This window comes from Mesocricetus auratus, unplaced genomic scaffold (genome assembly GCF_017639785.1).
Source record: "Mesocricetus auratus isolate SY011 unplaced genomic scaffold, BCM_Maur_2.0 Super-Scaffold_6730, whole genome shotgun sequence".
Taxonomy (NCBI): domain Eukaryota; kingdom Metazoa; phylum Chordata; class Mammalia; order Rodentia; family Cricetidae; genus Mesocricetus; species Mesocricetus auratus.
In genome coordinates this window covers 93,951,011-93,968,980 of record NW_024429184.1, presented here as the reverse complement: position 1 = coordinate 93,968,980, position 17,970 = coordinate 93,951,011, and the positions used below count along the sequence as shown (strand labels likewise).

The 17,970-nt window shown below is 51.4% G+C and overlaps 1 protein-coding gene across 3 annotated transcripts in view; it reads right to left on the bottom strand.

The window, feature by feature from the left end:
* Tcof1 (treacle ribosome biogenesis factor 1) overlaps nt 1-16,675 on the bottom strand; it is a 32,979-nt gene extending 16,304 nt beyond the window's left edge. For 2 of the 3 annotated variants that reach the window (XM_013116839.3, XM_021229864.2), the window contains exons 1-13: nt 16,464-16,675; nt 14,183-14,238; nt 11,939-12,081; nt 8,816-8,889; nt 7,903-8,089; nt 7,304-7,377; nt 4,467-4,691; nt 2,529-2,735; nt 2,145-2,366; nt 1,863-2,039; nt 1,575-1,736; nt 1,236-1,388; nt 990-1,142 (exon numbers count right to left, since the gene is read on the bottom strand). In XM_013116839.3, coding sequence (XP_012972293.1) covers nt 990-1,142; nt 1,236-1,388; nt 1,575-1,736; nt 1,863-2,039; nt 2,145-2,366; nt 2,529-2,735; nt 4,467-4,691; nt 7,304-7,377; nt 7,903-8,089; nt 8,816-8,889; nt 11,939-12,081; nt 14,183-14,238; nt 16,464-16,571 — 1,941 coding nt within the window. In that variant the 5' untranslated portion in view covers nt 16,572-16,675. The remainder of the gene's footprint in view (nt 1-989; nt 1,143-1,235; nt 1,389-1,574; nt 1,737-1,862; nt 2,040-2,144; nt 2,367-2,528; nt 2,736-4,466; nt 4,692-7,303; nt 7,378-7,902; nt 8,090-8,815; nt 8,890-11,938; nt 12,082-14,182; nt 14,239-16,463) is intronic. The other variant, XM_013116838.3, reaches the window with a different exon arrangement.
* Between the last annotated feature and the right edge of the window lie 1,295 nt (nt 16,676-17,970).

Below are 17,970 nucleotides of genomic sequence, written 5' to 3'. Positions count from 1 at the left end.
AGAGTAACACAGGAGGAAACAGTTCAGAGTAAACACAGTGGTGGGGACCTAACCCAGGGCTTTGTGTATGGGAGGCAAGCACTCTACCACTAAGCTAAGGATGGCCTCAGCCAGTGTGAGACATCTGACACAAAGACTTTGCGGGCAACCCCAGTAGTGTGAAAGGGTAGCAGCACTTCCGGCCCTGACTTATTCAGATGTCATCTGGTCAGTGTCCAAGTAGCTCCAGTCTCTTAGTGCCCCTCATGTGTATAATAGTCAGGACTTAAGGAAGGCCCCCACAGTGCAGACTGTGACAAGGTCACTTTCATTTCCTCTTTTCATGGGCCAGATGGCGTGGCTCTCATTCTGCCACCAGCAGCCTAGCCCACTGCCAGTAAGGCAGGTGCCTGGGTAGTAGCTGGGCAGGTGAAATCCTACCCACACCCACAACAGTAGATTTCTGACAGGAGAGTAGCTAAGGCCCCAAGAATAGCACCATTCATCAGATGTACAACTGAAATCAGGTAGCTTGCCCCGGCCTCTGCCACTTACCCTGCTTCTGGTGCTACAAAAGTCAACTTTCTTTGCTTTTGTGCAGGCTGCTTCTCTCCTGAAGAGTTTCCCCTCTATTTCACCAGGTGACTTTCAGTTCCTCACTGATATGGCATTCCTCTTTTAAAATATCTGAGTGCCTGGCTAACCCTACTGCAAAACTCGACAAAGTGCCCCACCTTATCCTGCTGGAACAGTGTGCACAGGACCACACCTTGTCCAGGTGGGACCTCGTTCAAGGCCAAAGCCACAAAACTCCTGCCCAGAACAGCAGTGGGGAGAGTGCACGGGACACATCCAGATTTGTGGGAACCTAGAACCAAGGGGCTCAGGAAACAGAGGGCAGGGGAACTTGAGGCCCAGTCAGTCTGAGTCCCAGGATGCTGTGCTTCTGGGACCAAGAGTCAGGTGAGCCATCCTCAGTCTTGGTACAGGGTGGCTCCTCCGTCCCTCACCTGTGCTGAGGTCTCATCTTCCTCACTGCTGGCTTCCTCCTCGCTGTCCTCTGAGTCTTCCTGAGTTGTAATCCTGACATGGGCAACTGTAGGCCCTGGCCTCCCTTGTCCCAAGGCATCTCTCCCTTGGAGGCCCTTCCCCACAGACTTCCCCTAGAATGACAAGAGGATGAAGGGTTTTCACAGGAGCCTGCAATGCCCCATGGGGGAACAGCAGTGAGCCACCCGGGCAAATGTGGGCCTCACCTGCACCTTCGTGATGCCAGGAGCAGCTCCTGACCCCTCCTTACTAGAGGGTGAGGTGCTCACTCCCACAGAGGTGACCATGGCAGATGCAGGGGTGGCCGGGGTGCCTTTCCTAGGGGAAGCTGTTGTCTGCTTTCCCAGAGCTGGTTTGGCCTGTGGAGAAAGTGCAGGGGAAGGCTGGAGGGAACCCTTTGATTCCCAGGCCACATTTGTTCTGGGATGCAGCGCCTCCTGGCCTCCCTACCAATCAGAACCCAGGGAATTCTTGAAAGGAGGGGTATCGATTAGGGCAGTACCCGGCCAGCCATGCGGCCCCGCCCTCTCTTTTCTGGTCCCCACCTGAGCTGCAGCAGGAGCTGCTGGGGCTGCCTCCTCCTCGCTGTCAGTCGATTCCTCACTACTCTCTGAGTCTTCTTTGCGCCTTTTGATCTTGACCTGGGCAGCCACAGGCTCTGCCTTCTGAAGGAGTGCTGGGGTAGCCCTTTTCCCCAAGGCCTTTGCCTGGAATGAGACACACGAGAGGAGCAGAGAGCCCCAGGAAGGACTTAGGCAGCATCAGAGACCCAGACAGCAGGACCTGAGTGAAGGATCTGGGGCTGGCAGGCCACGTAGGCTCCCACGGCTCACCTTGGCTGGGGTCACAGCCCCGTCGTCAGAGTCCTCACTGCTGCTCTCTGAGTCCTCTTCTACCTTTCCCATTTGGACCCCAAGAGCTGCTGACCCTGCCTTCCCAGGGCAGGGCGGGTGGGCGCCTTTTCCAGTGGAAGCAGGTCTGACCTGCTGGCTTTTCCCCAAAGGTTTCACCTGTGAGTGACAAATGGCAACATCAGGGGAAGACGTTCTGGCTCTGAAGAGCCAGGATCATAGCATGTAGGCTTCCTGGACAGGGCACAAGGCTCCGGGTCTCACCTGGGCAGGACTTGTGCTTAGGGTCACAGCTGCTGGTGTCTTCTCACTGTCACTCTCTGACTCCTCACTGCTGCTGTCCGAGTCCTCCGGCTGCCCTGCCCGGGCCTGGGCTGCTGCAGGCCCTGCCTTCCCAGGGGTGACTAGAGGAGCCCTTTTCTGGGAGGACCCCTTGGCAGGGCTTGAGGTACTCTTGACCTGAGGCTTCTTCCCAGAAGGCTTCACCTGGTGTGAGAAAGTGAGGAGTGAATCAGAAAGGAGACAGCTGTGTGCAAAGCTCTGACAGAGCAGTCAGCCTTGTCTGTAAGAGGGGACAGGCTGGGACCAGCTGAGACTTTGACAGCAGCCTTCTACGTCTAGGCTGTGATGGGCCCTCCCCAGGTTCACCTGAGGAGCGGTCACAGCAACTGGCTCTTCATCCTCACTGTCGGAACTGTCCTCGCTGCTGCTCTCTGTCTCCTCTGGTCTTCCTGCCTTGACTTGGGTGACTGTGGGCCTAGTCTTCTCTGGTGGTGCTGAGGTGGGCCCTTTTCCAGAGACCTCCTTGGCAGAAACCGAGGCAGCTTTGGCATGAACTTTTCCAGGGGCCTTTACCTGGTGAAAGAGAAAGAACAGTTCATTCTTCTGAGTTCCTCTGCGGATGGTTAGGGAAAAGCCCAGAGGCTACCGAGACAGCAATTCCCTTCCCTTCTTCACTGATGTCCTTCCTAGCTACCTCAGCCCTCTGGTTCCTTGGCACTGACCAGCTCCATATCCTGTTAGCATCAGAGACCTCACCCATTTCACCACACCCTTAGCCCCTGGAGACATCAGATTGGGTGGTGATGGATGCACAGAGGTGTTTAAATTCCTAGCTGCTCTGTGGGTACAGGCACAGGCCAGCTCATTAGGCAGGACTCAGGCAGAGAAGGGTTATATAGGTAGTTGGTGAGGGACAGCCGGAATACGGCAAAGTAAGGCTTCCCTGGGCTTCCTGGGGTAGTTAGCCAACGGGACCCCAGAATGCCTGTCCCCAACTCTTCCATCCCGTTCCCACACTAGCCCTCCCTTCATCTATTCTCCCTGCTGTTCTCAGCAACGGCCCACCACTGCCACTAGGGTTCGGCAGGATGGCCACAGGTCTTGTCTTCTCATGAAAGTCTTGTCCACCCAGCCCTAAACTTCCTAGCAAATAAGTGACTCTGGTCCTGGAAGACCTTCTGTGAGGGGTGTGGTGACTTCCCACAAGCTGCTTTTAGCTTGCCGCCTCTTCCTCTCCACCATCTTAGTAACTGTCATGCACAACACGACCCGACCCGACCCGACCCGACCCGACCCGACCCGACCCGACCCGACCCGACCCGACCCGACCCGACCCGACCCCACCCCACCCCACCCCACCGTCCTGGGTATGCACTGCCCTCACCTGCTCCACTTTTTTTTTTTTAATCCTTTTTGCTTGTCCCAGTATGTGATCAGGGCTATGTATGAGATTGTTAGTTGATCTACACTCCATGAGAAAGACCCCCCAAAGAGGAACAGGATAGATTCTCTCTAGCGTTTGACTGTTCAGGGTCTGGTTTGACTAGAAATGCTAAGAGAGAACCAAGAACTTTAACTTCTCAGGACTCACTGTGTTTGAATGAGAATGGCCTCCACAGGCTCATGTTTGAACACTCGGTCCCCCACTGATGGAACTGTTTGGAAGGATTAGCAGGTGTGGCCTTGTTCAGGCTGTGTCACTGGCTTTGAGGTTCCAAAAGCCCATGACATTCATTCCCAGTTAGCTCTCTCTCTGCTTGTGGATCAGATGTAAGCTCCCAGCATAGCCCCAGCTCCATGCCTGCCGCCCTGCTTCCCATGTGATGGTCATGGACTCTAGCCCCCGAACTGTAAGCACCCAGTTAAACTTTCTCTTTCATAAGTTGCCTTTGTAATGGAAAAGTAACTGAAGACAGCATGACATAGTACATGCCTGTAACCCTGGAATTTGGGAGGCCAGGCAGGAAGAGTATGAGTTAGAGGTTAGCCTGGACTACAGGGAGAGACTCAAAATGAAGAAAACCACAGGTTTCTTCCCATCATGGCCAGCTATGCTGAGGACAGTAGTATATCTGTCACTATGGAAACCAAGGCAAATAATGTAACCAGAGTGTAGGACCTGCTCCCAGGAATTGGTCATTCTAACTGCAGTGTGGGCCCAAAGGGCCATTTCCAAAGTCCCTGGCCAAGCTGCCATTGTTTTTCAATTGCCCCTCCACGAACTCTAGAACGTCTTTCTTACACTGCAGGAGCCAGCATCAGGAGCCCTAGGCATGGTCAAGGGACAGCCCTCCCTGGGCTCACCTGGCTAGGCATCCCAGCAGGAGGCTCGTCCTCACTCTCAGAGTCCTCCTCACTGCTCTCAGACTCTTCTGCATGTGCAGTCCTCCCTGGTGCGGCCGGTGTACCTTCTTGGAGCCGGGACGTCACACTCCCAGACTTGGTAGGGACTGGGGCCGTCCTTGCTGGAGGCTCCTTGGCAGGGGCTACAGAAGGTTTAGCCTGGGCTGGTTTTACTGAAAGTTTCACCTAGAAGCAGGAAACAGAAGCAGCAAATGAAGAACCATTTCCCCTTTGCTGTGAAAGGGGTGTCAAGCTCTGTGGCAATGAGAAAGAGAAGGGCCCCCTTAGGCTCACGTTTGAAAACTTGGTTCCCAATTGGAGGAACTGTTTGAGAAGGATCAGGGTAGGCTTAGTTAGGTTTCAAAAGACTTGTGAATCGAAATGTGAGCCCCCAGCTCTTCCTGCTGCCATGCTTTTGACCACCATGATGGACCATAAGTCCAATCAAACTCTTATAACTTGCCTTGGTGTCACAGTCACGGTCCTATTGCTGTGAAGAGACGCCATGTCCAAGGCAAAACTTGTAAGACAAAGCATTCCACTGGGAGCTTGCTTACAGTTTTGGAGTGCAGTAGTTTGTAATTTGCCCCCATAAGCCCAAAGGGAGTGGCATTATTAGGAGGGGTGACTTTGTTGGAGGAAGTGTGTCACTGTGGAAGCCGGCTTTGAGGTCTCAGATATGCTCAAGCCACGCCAGTGTCTTACTTCCTGTTGCCTTCAGGTCAGGATGCTTCTCCAGCACCACATCCGCCTGCACGCCACCTTGTCACACCATGATGATAACGAACTATGTCTGCGAAAATGTGAGCCACCCCAATGAAATGTTATGAGAGCTGCTGTGGCCACCGTGCCTCTCCACAGCAACAGAAACCCTAAGACACTGAGGTTTAGCCCATTATCACCAGGGCAGGGAGCGTGGCAGCCTGTAGGCAGGCATGGTACTGGAAAAGTAGTTGAGAACTACATCCTGATCCACAGGCAGAGAAATGGGGTCTGGCACAGGTTTTTGAAATTTTTGAAACCTCAAAGCCTACCCTTAGTGGTGACACAATTCTTCCAGCAAAGGGCACAACTCCTAATCCTTATAATCCTTTCACACAGTTCCACTCCCTGGTGACCGAGCATTCAAAGGTATGAGCCTACGGGAGCCATTCTCAGCAATGAAAAGTAATCAATACAAGCCCCTTCCTAAAGGCACATGCTCTCCTGTCTCCCAGAGGCATGCAGAATCTTACACCTTTTCCCCCCAAAAGGCAGATTCTTCAAGGGCAGCACAAAGGCTTATAGGACCCCTAGATACCTTTGGGGCAGAACTCAGCCACCCTGCCCATTGACACCCAACAGGGTTCATCCCAAAGGGACCCTCAAACTAAAAAGCATCTGTCTGTGGTAGCTTATCCAGGGAGAGGCACCTGGTATCTGTACTGGCATGAGCTTCCTCCTGGGAATTCCTTAGTGTTGCAAATCTGACATGCCTACGGTAGCTGGCAGTCAGTCAGCCCCTGCTCTACTTCTGTGTCTCATGCCCAACACAACCCTTTGGTATCATGTTCTTCCCAAACATCTCACTGCTGCCACATCCACACTGGTTTCTGGTCCACCCAAGTGGTACCCTTAAGCTGGACGTCAGGAGCAAGGCCTGGAGTGAGGGGGTCCAGAGGTGTCCTTATGTCTTACTAGACTCAGGGCCCGACAGCAAGGGGGAAGGTAAGGAGAAGCTTGTGGCCACATCGGATAGATGGGGATGGCTCAGCCTTCACAGGGTCACTGTGTCAGTCTATCCCTGGCTCCTGCTGGCCCTCCCTCTAAATTGTCCAACCTTTTGACATTAGGATATAACATTGGAATTTACAAAGTTCATGCCCAAGACCCAACAACTGAAATAAAAACACCCCTGTGTTTTATATAAGCTTATGGCTTTGTATCAGGCTATAGGCTGGCTATACCTGTTAACCGTGTTTCTAATGAGACACCTTGGTTGCTGCCACTGGCGCCTTGTCACTGTTATGACAGCCCTTCAGTGGGCCTCACTGCTTTTACTTGACACTTTCTTTTAGCCCAGGCCACAGTAGCAGTCTTTGAGAAGTTATGCCACCTCAGTTTTGTGCTTGTAACTCTGTGACAGCCCCTCAATGACCCTACAAATAATCCTACCTAACGCCTAGCTCAGACAGGATCGAGGTCCTGACTTGTCTAATTTCATCTTGTACCACATTCCCCTCATACAAGAAATTGTGGAACTATGTGCTTCAGAAACACAAGCTCCCTCTGCCGACGCTGTGACTTCTGCCACATCTGCTCACTGGGTGTCAGTCAGGCTGACCGCTACGGCTTCTGTTTTCCTTTCCCGCTGCAGTTAAATATCCAAGTCCCCACGAAGGCAGGAGCTCTGCCTACCTGGCTCACTTTGCATTCTCAAGGCTGGTGTCAAGCACTCAAAATTCAGAGACGAGGCTGCAGACCAAGGGTCCTGTCCAATCCTAGCCCAGTACCTACCCTCACCATCACCCTCTAGGTAGCCTTACCCCTGACATCACAGACTAACTCTACCCGGGGTCTCTGCTCCCCGTTTTCCTCTCCCGGCACTCCGTGCCTACCACCCAGGAGGGTATCTCCTTCTCGTAACACTAGACCCTGGTGCTCGGCAAGCTGTACTGTGCTCTTCACTCCACGGCTGCCTAGCCTCTGTAACCTTTCCAGCTGCTGAGCTAACTGGCTCCTGGGATCCGAACACCAGCAAGGCTTCTGGGAGGGTCAGAGGCTGGAGGACAGGCGTGCCTGGGGATGGGTGTCATTACCTCTACATCTGTCTCATCACTCGAGCTGGAGGTGTCTTCACTGGAACTGCTGGCTTGGCCCGTTGACAACACTCCTGAGGGTGGACACGGGATTGAGTGCCTTTTCCACATTCACCTCCCTTTCCAGAACCCCCATGACAGCTGCTAGAAAAATCTAGGTGTTGAGCACTCTTTCTCACCTGTACAGGGTTGGGTATCTGCCCTGACCCAAAGTCCCACCGCTGGGGTAGGGAGCGTCACTACCACTTTTGCACACCCTTCTGAGGCCTTGGTAAGGCCAGCAGCACCTGATGGCTAATCAAGTCACTATTTGCTATCATGCTGGGGGATGGGGGACAAGCTGGGCAACTACCTATTCTGCCTAAGAAATGGAGACAGACCACAGTGGTCCCTGTAACCCACCTGAGAGAAGTCAGGACATGCCACCCTCTGAAAAGTCCATGTCTTGTCTAGGCAGCTGACCAGGAGGTCAGGAAAGGGAGAAATGGCTGTTTATGCAAGACCCTGACTGTCACAGAGACAAACCTGTGTTCACAATGTCTTAAATACATAGCAGCGCTTAAGCCAGCCTCCCTGTCCCGGGCCCTGGGGGCTCTCACCAGGCTTGGCAGTGGCTCCCAGGGCTGGGACACTGCCCTCCTCCTCAGTTTCGGAGGCCAAGACAGTGTTTGCCAAGGGCTCTGCTGACTTCTTGGGAGACTTCCCGGAGAGCAGGTGGACCATTGCCTTTCCTGGTGCAGGGTGCTGCACAGAGTTCACCATCTTGTTTGCTGCCTTAGTCTTTGCCTAAAGTATGAGAGGGATGAGCAGATGTCAAGACAGAACACATGAGAAACAGAGCCCCCACATGTAGGCCCAACAAGGCCATTTCCAACCTCCTTCCCTAGCCTAAGGGCAGTCAGTTCTGGCCTGTAACAGCCAACTGACCTGTCGCCTTGTCTTCACAGCGAAGACACCTGGTTGTCAGGCTGTAACAGCCAACTGCCTGTCGCCTTGTCTTCACAGCGAAGACACCTTTGTCAGGCGCCGAGTGGATTACCATTCCCGGGTCACAGTATTTCCTGCTCTGCCTTAGTTCATTGTGATATTACTACTTTTACATATTATCGCTACACTCTGGTTTAGGTGACATAATCATTTATGTACCTGCAACAGTGTTTATAGATTACAGACAAATGATACTGTCTAAGTACTTTCTGACTTAGAAAGTTTGTAGAGAGCACAAGTACAGAAATCTCATTTGGGATGGCATTCCGCTGCCTGGCAGAGCCCACAATACACCAGGTGCTGGAGAAGAGCTACTCAGCGAGCAGGTGAGTGTAGGGAGAGGAAGGAAATGGCCCATGTGCCATGTGGCCGAGGTAACGGGTACCACTTCCATTTCACAGAAAAGGCACCTGAGGCCAGACAGATGAAGACACAGACTAAGCCTTACCATCCTCTCCTGACACAGGAGACTATGCTCTACTGGGCATAACTCCCACAGGTAACAGATAATCGGAAACAACTTACCTGGGCCTTTTCCTTCTTGTTTGATGGCAAATCTGCAGCAGGGGCTGTGGAATTGACAGATGTCGGTCTTGGGACTGGAAGACACAAGTACCGTGAGCAGGGCATGCTTTTCTCATCTGAGGAAGATGGGCAGAGCTCAGTCCACCTCACAGTCCCACTGGTACTGGCTGCTTGGTGCTAGGGTGAGGACCTGAGGCCTAGCCCAGAACTATGAGCAAGAGCTCTGTGCCACTCAGCTTGCTTACCATGTCTACCCCTGCTCCACTGCACAAGACTCAGAGGTCCCCAGAGGGAAAGGACAGGCTTATATTCTCACCACCTACTGCTACAAAACATGCCCCAACTCTGGCCGTGTTCTTTGCATAGGGTGCCAACCCTTTGATAGTCACTGGCAGGCAGGGAAGTGACCAGGTAGCCAGCCCCAGGGCAACAGAGGGAGCTACGTGGGAGTCAAGTGGTTTCTTGGTGGAAATGGTGCTGACCCACGAGCTGGGCCTAGCTGGAGATGTTAAGATTCAGAATATGGATGGTTTTAGGGAATGGCCACCCTAGACCTTGGCATTTAGGGGAAGTTATAATTAAAGAGGCAATTGCTGAGCAAACCTCAGGACTAAATTCTTTTTTTTTTCTGAGACAGGGTTTCTCTGTATAACAGCCCTGGCTGTTCTGGAACTTGCTTTGTAGATCAGGCTGGCCTTGAACTCACAGAGATCTGCCTGCCTCTGCCTCCTGAGTGCTGAGATTAAAGGTGTGCACCACCACTGCCCAGCAGTACCGAGTATTTTCCTGGCACTTCAATGCAATGTTTTCAACATACCCGGAAGTACGGAAGAACACTAAAAACACCTGGCTCCAGTCTCTGCTATAACTTCCTATCAACTTGTGGCCAATCTCAGTTCACAGCCTTGCTTTCCCTTTCCACATGACACTGTTTTGAAGAAAAGCTTGACACCCTGTCACGTTACCCACAAACACTTCAAAGAGGACTCTAATTAAGCCAGATGTGGTGGCACATGCCTATAATGCCAGCACCCAGAAAGCTGGGGGCTGTTCCTGAGTCTGAGGCCAGTCTGGACTACATAGCAAGACCTTGTCTCAAGAAGAACCAAGGAAGAACAACAAAAACCCAAAACGTAAAGTCAATCACAAGTCCATCACTGAAATTCTAAAATGATTCTTGGCTCAAGAGACTGCAGGCTGGGGGCTGGCACATATGGAACAGGACCCACTACTGCTGTTTTGGTGTGAAATCGCTCCCCTGTGTATGTATTCATCTATCTGCATCGGAAGAGACCCAATACTTGTCAGAGTTGAGAGTAGTGCCTGCTGAGTTCCCAGTACTAAATGGGACACAAATCAAGCCTTCATTACAGAAGAGCAGGTAGAAAGAAAGCCAGAACTGGTGCAAAGATGTCTCATGGATATGACAAGGTCATTCCCATGAACTCACTATAGCTATAGTTAACTATGGTCAACATTCCGGCAGGCAGCACGAACCTGACTCAGTGGACTGAGTCCAACACAACACAAACATGAAAAGAAGAAGAGGATATTAAGGTAGGAGGACATACTGAAGTATCCTGGGGAAGCCAAGCAACATAAATTGTATGAAATTGTCAAAAAAATAAAAGACACTTTAAATATTGATTACTACCAGATACGCAGTCAATACAAACATTTGTTATTTCTCTTGGAAGCAGGATGTGGGTCTGTCCACATGCACGTGGGTGGACACCTGTTTGACCCGGAGAAGCGGGGCAGGCTTACCGGCTGCCCACAGAGAGACACGGGTAGGACATGATGGGGACAAGAACAGGCACCCTGTACTTTTCTTCTGTATGCTTTTTATATACAAACTGGACCTGTTTTGCATTTATGATTTAAGATCAAGATATAAAATATATAACCAATATCCTTTCAAACATCTGGCACAGCATAACAAGAAAAATCAATGAAAGACAAGATTGTAGAATTTGCAGGTGGCAAGAATGTGAGAAATTTCTCCCCTGCCTTCTCTTGAAGCAATTTTCAAATGTTCTGTAATGAACATTTTATAATGAATCCTGCATTTCCTTTATAATCAGAAAACCTAGTTAGAAACCAAGAAACTGTCTTCTATGTAAGTAATATGATGCCTTCGAGACAAAGAGACACAGCAATTGCTTGGAGGTGTTGCAGCTGCTGCCAGGAGAGAAGAGGCCAGAGGCCTCTAGACCACTCTGCTATCAGCCCTACCACACACTGCCAAAGCAAGGAGAAGATCAGTGCGTTTGAATGAGAATGTATTTGAACGTGTGGGTCTCAGCTGGTGGATTGTTTAGAAAGGATAAGGAGGCATGGCCTTATTAGAGGTGTGTCAAAGGTGGTGGGGTGGAGATGTGTGCTCTGAGGGTTCAAAAGCCCACAACAACCCCAGCCTCTGGCTCTTTGCTGCAGGCCAGAATGCAAAGCTCTCATAGACTACTCCAGTGCTTTGTCTGTCTGCTAGCCACAATGATGATCATGACCTGATCCTCTGAAGCTGTAAGCAAGCATACCAATTAAATGTTTCCTTTTATATAAATTGTCTCTTCATAGCAATAGAACAGTAACTAAAACTACCAGCAACTCTTGAAGCAGCCCCAAGGCCATTCATAAATGGGAACTGTCAACACCTTCTAAAGTGGTCCCAACACTTGCACAAATGTGGTCTCTGTCCTTTCTTTAGCAGTAGCATGGAAAACTTGGGGACTGAACTACACAGCTGTGTGGCCCTTCTTCTTTTTTCTTGAGACATGCTCATAGTTCTTGCTGGACTAGAACTTACTACATAGACCAGGCTAGCCTCAAACTCAGAAACTCACTTATCTCTGTGCTGGGAATAAAGGTTTGGACCACCACACCCAGCCTTCGGGGTCTTATGATTCTCCCTTGGATCCTCGGAGTTTGGGGTCACAACATCTGCTACAAAGGAAGGGCTCCCTGGTACTCGCTGCTCTCCCTCCGAAAAAGCCCCCCCCCATTCTGGGCCCACACTACAGGCTGATTCAGAGGGGCCTCTGCTGTAGAGCTGACTGCTACCCCACAGCTGTCCCAGGGCAGGCCCCAACCCAACACAGCACCCGGCAAGGAAGCTTCTCTTACTGGCTTTGGCAGTTTTTGTTTCTGCCTCCTCTTCCTCCTCCTCCGAGCTCTCTGAGCTGCTAATGGGGTCTGACACCCGGGACTGCTTGGCTTGCAGTGATGCATCATCCTGTGCCTTCTGTTTCTGGCCGAGCTCTGAGGTCCTGCAGGACAGGGGAGACAGGACACATCCATCATCTACTCAGCCTTCAAAGGAAATGTGCACACACAAGAGTTGAAATAGCGACACCAACACAGCGTGGAATGATCTGCGCTCTGTATCCTCACCCACTTCCTAAAGTACTATACTTAGTGTCACAAGCAGCCAATCATGCTACAGAACAGCAAGAGCTAACAACCATCAGGCGACTGGCAACAGCCCATGGGGCACTGTACAGAACATTCCAGAACTGTGTCTTCCTCTTGTGCTGGGGTCCTCGTTCTTCCCTTCCTGAACTTGAGTTTGGTGCAACAGATCTCTGCTAATGATCACCCCCACAGCACCCTGCCCAGCCCTGCCATCCAGTTTCAATTCCTGCTGTCTCCTGCCAACTGCTTTCTGGATGAGTCCTCCTCACTGCACAAACAGGCCCCAGAGAGGAGGACAGCCGCTCACTACAGTCCCCCAGTGCCTGGCGTACATCTGCAGAAAGGACCCATTAGGGACTGGCCTGGGTCAAGAAGGAAGCAGGATGGGCGGCGGGAGAGGCAGAGATAGAGAAAGAGATAGAGATAGACAGACAGTGTGTGTGTGTGTAAGGTCTAAGTCTTCACTCAGCTTAGTCCCCTGAACTTTGACCTTACCCTCCCACCCGGAAGCTACTGCCTAAGCCCCATTCTTCCCAGCTGGGTTTGACACTGCTGCCAGTTTGGGATATGCTGCCAAGGTCCCTTCTTCCTAGGAAAGCCACTTATTACATGTATCAGTTTGTTCCACCCCTGTCCTCCCAACAGAACGTGAGTTTCACAAGAACAGAGACTTTCCTTTTTCTTGGTCGTTCTCTGCTTCATCAAGGGTATTATCTGAGGAGGGTAGGGGCAGGGTTTCCACTGGCCAGTTCTAGGATTTTATTAAACAGACCACTGCGTTTGAGCTTCACGATGCAGTAAGATAACAACGCTCACTTCACAGAGGGAGACAATCTAGAAGCTCACAACAGTTGCTCAAGGTCACTCAGCTCACTTCTAGGTTTGACTTCATAGGTAACCTCAGGTCTAGGCTGACTTGGTGGGTGAGACCTTTGGTCCACTCTGTACCCCTCACCCACAGAGAGCCAGAGGTGGGAAATAATGTGTGGGACAGCTCAAAGTATAACAAGTAACACCCACACCTGGGCAGGATGGAGAGAGCAAGGACCTGAGCCCTGTGCTCTGCGCTTGCCAAGCAGCAGAGGAGTATTAAGTATGGATGGGAGGGTGACCTTAGCTCTCCCCCAGAGCCTGGTGTCCTCTGCCTTCAGAGCTGTCATAACGGAACAGTCACCATCAACCCCACTTTTCAGAAGCTCAGATAAACGCTCAGGCCCAGTACCAGGCTCCTACCTTCACCAGTCCCTACCACCACCAGCTCTCCTTTTGAGTCACACCTGCCTCTTTGATTACAACGTGAGTGACAAGAAAGAAGAAACCAGCTGGGCGGTGGTGGGGCACACCTTTAATCCCAGCACTTGGGAGGCAGAGGCAGGCGGATCTCTGTGAATACGAGGTTAGCCTGTCGACAGAGCTAGTTCCAAGACAGCCTCCAAAGCAATACAGAGAAACCCTGTCTCAAAAAAACCAACCAACCAAGCTGGGCGGTGGTGGGGCACGCCTTTAATCCCAGCACTTGGGAGGCAGAGGCAGGCGGATCTCTGTAAGTTCGAGGCCAGGATGAACCGACAGCCTCCAAAACAATACAGAGAAACCCTGTCTCATAAAACCAAAAAAAAAAAAAAAGATCCAGCTTTCATTGGGTGTAGCCAGCCACTCCTTTAGTCCCAGAACTGGAGGCCAGCTTGGTCTACAGAGTAAGATGCTGTCTCAGAAACAAAACAAAAGGAACAAAAAATAAGAAAGAAAAAAAGGTGAGCTCCAACTCAGAATGTCTCCCCGGATGATAAGCTACACACAGAGAACACCCATTGTGATATAACCTGCCTTCTGAAGGTGACAGTATCCGCAGTGGGCTATTGGAACATATCTTGGGCCACATTAGTATATTACCTCGCTGCCAAGATGATCAGTTAGGATAACCCTGCTCTATCCCTTCCATTCCGCCAGACTTACTGTTGCCAGTGTGTATAGATGTCCAGAAGGGTTGTGGGCTGAGTCAGGAAACTCTTCTGTAGAGAAATAATAACAGAAAGCGTCAATGAGTAGTCAATGAGTACCCAGCCCAATAGGTATGTATCCTCCTTGAGCCTACAATAGGTGCTTCAAAAAATGGTCTGTCTTCTCTTAGATGTCTACTTGGGCAAACAGTTCCAGTTACAAACCTTTCTGTATGATACCATGGTAAGAGGTACCTTTGAGAGGTGGGCACGTGAATAGTCCAAACCAGCATCATCCAACATCCCTAGCACAGGGATAGAAGCTGTATGGCAGTTTTCTCTACCTAACCTCTTAGATGGTTTTCAAAGGCCTGGCTAGTCAATCTCCCCCAAACACAAGACGGCCCAAATCCTGAAGGCTTCCAGGTGACATACTGGAGTCTACGGGATGTCTGGAAAGACTCAAAGGAGAAAGGGTTTCCTCTGTGTCATTGTCCTGGCTGTTATGGAACTCGCTCTGTAGACCAGGCTGTCCTTGAACTCACAGAGATCCGCCTGCCTCTGCCTCCTGAGTGTTGGGATCACAAACCAAAGGCATGCACCACCACTGCCTGGCTGGTTAAGGGTTTCAGTTAAAACAGACAAAAACAAGTACCAGGCTGAGGCTGAGGATACACTGTGTGGACATCAAGACCGAACAGCCAAGGGCTCCAACGAGAGTCAAAAAAGAGTCACACGTGGAGGAAAAAAACCAGTCTGGAAGTAGGAGCCTACTCACTGGCTGAACTCATTTTTTTTTTTTTCTCTGCAAACTCCAGGATCCTTCTTCACAGCTCAGTAAATGTAAGATGGGAAGGGTTGCTGTCAGTCTGAAGGGCACTAGCTAGTCAACTTCATTCTGCACTATGCCAGTCATAATAAGTAAGTTGGGCCACCAGCTCCTAACAGGGCTTTGCCATTCCTGTTACTGTTCTCTCTTGCCAACTGCCAGCCTGACTCCCCACCTCCTTCTAGTCTCTACTCCAATGCCATCTTCTCCATAAGACTGCTCTGACCACCTGAGTTGTAACTGGAGTCTGACATTCCATATCCTCCTTGGTCCCCTCACCGTGGCCAGCACCTGCCACAATCTTCGAGAACAGGACACTCTTGCTTGGGCACACAAACCGTGATGATGGGCGCTACGTCCCGCTTCCCCTATTTGTTAAGTTACACAGCTGGAATACCAATGGGAAGGGCCCAGAGGTCCAGGAAGGCCAGGAAAGCCACAGATAACATCCTAAAGCCCAGCAGCCTTCGGTTTGTTTGTTCCTGAGACAGGTTCTCACAACATAGCCCTGGGCTGGCCTTGAATTCACAACAGATCCACCTGTGTGATCCAGCCTCAATTTCTAGAGGGTTGGAATTACAGGCAAGCACCAGGTTAACATCCATCTCACCAGTGAGTACCACTGTTCTTCTGGGAAGATGACCCATGGATCATCCCAGCCTTTGCCTTCATCTCTCTGGGAGACCCCATAGTCGTGCATTTCAAACTTCAGCAAACTTTCTGGAGGCTAGGACACTCAGAAGCTCCACTCCAACTCCAGGGCATCAACACCTCTCACTATCCTTGAGCACTCCAAACCAACTACTACACCCAGATTCTGCCAGCGATGTTTTAACACCTCAAATCTCCCATTCTACAGTTTAAGACAATGTTAACCGTACAGACACTCCTGAGTCTTTTGTATCCTCTACTAGGCTGTGAGATGAGCAGAGAGGCCTGAGACTGACGCTCCCCATTTCATCATCTGCACCTCGGGGTCAAACTAAAAGTTGCCAAGTGGAAGAACTTTGAAATTACTGCACCGTGAGTTCGAGTCTTGTTATAACCGAAGGCAGTCAAGGGCCCGCACGCCCTGCATTCCAGATCATCAACTAAGGGGGCCTTCCTCTCGGTGTTCCAAACAAGAGTGGTGACAATCCACCCCGAGAACAGCGGTTAGCAGGGTGCCCTAGGAAAACTGCATAGAGCCACGTGGCCTGAGCCTAGGGAAACTTTAAACCTGCGGCTACCGGGAACCGGGGCGGGAATTACAAAGCTGCATGCCTCGGATCAGAGGTTCCGGCCCGCCCACTGCACCGACGAGGAAACTGAGCCCCGGGAGGCGGCTGGAAGTCGCAGGGAGTAGAGCAGGGCTTAATGCTCCTCCTGAACCCCTGGCCCCGCATCTCGGACCCGCGCTGGCCGGGTCTCCATGGAGGGGCGCGGGCTACTGTTCTCTAGGTCTTGCACTCGGCCCTCCAACGCTTACCTGGCCGCTCTGTTCCTTCACTTCCCGCGCCGCGCGGACGTAGCCAGCCTGCAGCAGATGATGGTAGATGAGGGGAAGCAGCTCCCGTCGCTTCCTGGCCTCGGCCATGCCAGAGATCCGGCCAGCCTATTCACGTGCACGCCCCCTAGCCCCCCACCAGCCTTTTCCCTCGTGCCCTAGGACCTCATGCTCCTCACTTCCGGCTTTGCGTCACCCAGCCGTGTGGCGCGCTGGGAAATGTAGTCTTGCAGCTGGAGTGGGCGATCCTGTCTGAGAGGGCGGAGCCACAAAGGCTAGTCAGCTCTGCCATTGGCTTGGAGGCGTGACCTGATTTGAACCCACCCTCGGGCCGGCCATGATGCTTCATCTTAATTCTGGTTTACTTTTTTTTTTTTTTTTCGAGAAAGGAGGGTCTCTCTGCGTAACAGTCCTAGTTGTCCCCTAGCTGTCCTGGAATTCACTTTGTAGATCAGACTGGCTTCGAATTCAATCCCAAGTTCTGGGATTAAAGGCGTGCGCCACCACCGCCCTTAAAGGGTTTTACTGTCCTGGTCCCTTAGGGCGTCTTTATTCATCTTCGAACTTCCAGATCACTGGCCCCAGCTTCCAATTGCTCATTATTTGCACACAGTGTTTAGGACCCATAAACTAGGCATCAGTTGTCACCAGTGTGTTGAATCTAAATAAATCCTTACCTGAGCCCCATGTGCTAGGCTAACACCCAGCTAGACTGGAGACTTGTAAAGAGAAACAAAACAAGCAGTTGACCTCAAAGATCACCCAGGCGGGAGATACAGTTGACAATTGCAGTTCAAGAGAAGGCAGAGCCCATGGAAGCATGGAGGAAGGGCACCTAACCCAAAGAGGCTTATATACATTTAGACTCAAAGCCAGGAGACACCCCACCCCACCCCGCTCCCCACACCCCAGATAGGGTTTCTTTGTGTAGTCCTAGCTGTCCTGGAACTCGATTTGTAGACCAGGCTGTTATAGAAACCACAGAGATTCCCCCCTGCCTCTGCCTCCTGTGGGCTGAGATTAAAGGTGTGCACCACCACCTCCCAGCAACAGCAAGAACTGAAACTTTTGAGCACCGAGGAGAGGGCAGGCTGGAAGTGCTGTGTGAGTCAGGATGTGTGAACCACCTTGGTGTATGGTAAGGGAACCCCAAACTCTGTACTGCTAGGCCGGAGAGTTGTGAAAAACAGGGTCCAGAACACCGGAGGATGGAGAAGCAGGCTTATAGTATCTTTCTCCCAGCAGAGTTCTGACATGCTCCAAGGAGATTACAAAACCAGGGGCTGGTGGTGAACCATGCCTTTAATCCTAGCACTCAGGAGGCAGATCTCTGAGTTCAAGACCAGTCAGGTCTATAGAGCAAGTTCCAGGACAGCCCCGGTTACACAGAGAAACCCTGCCTCCAACAAACAAAGAACTCCGATGTGGCTGCTGTGTTTGATGAGGGGACACGGACAGGGAAAGAATGGGAGTGGCCTGGGCATATTTG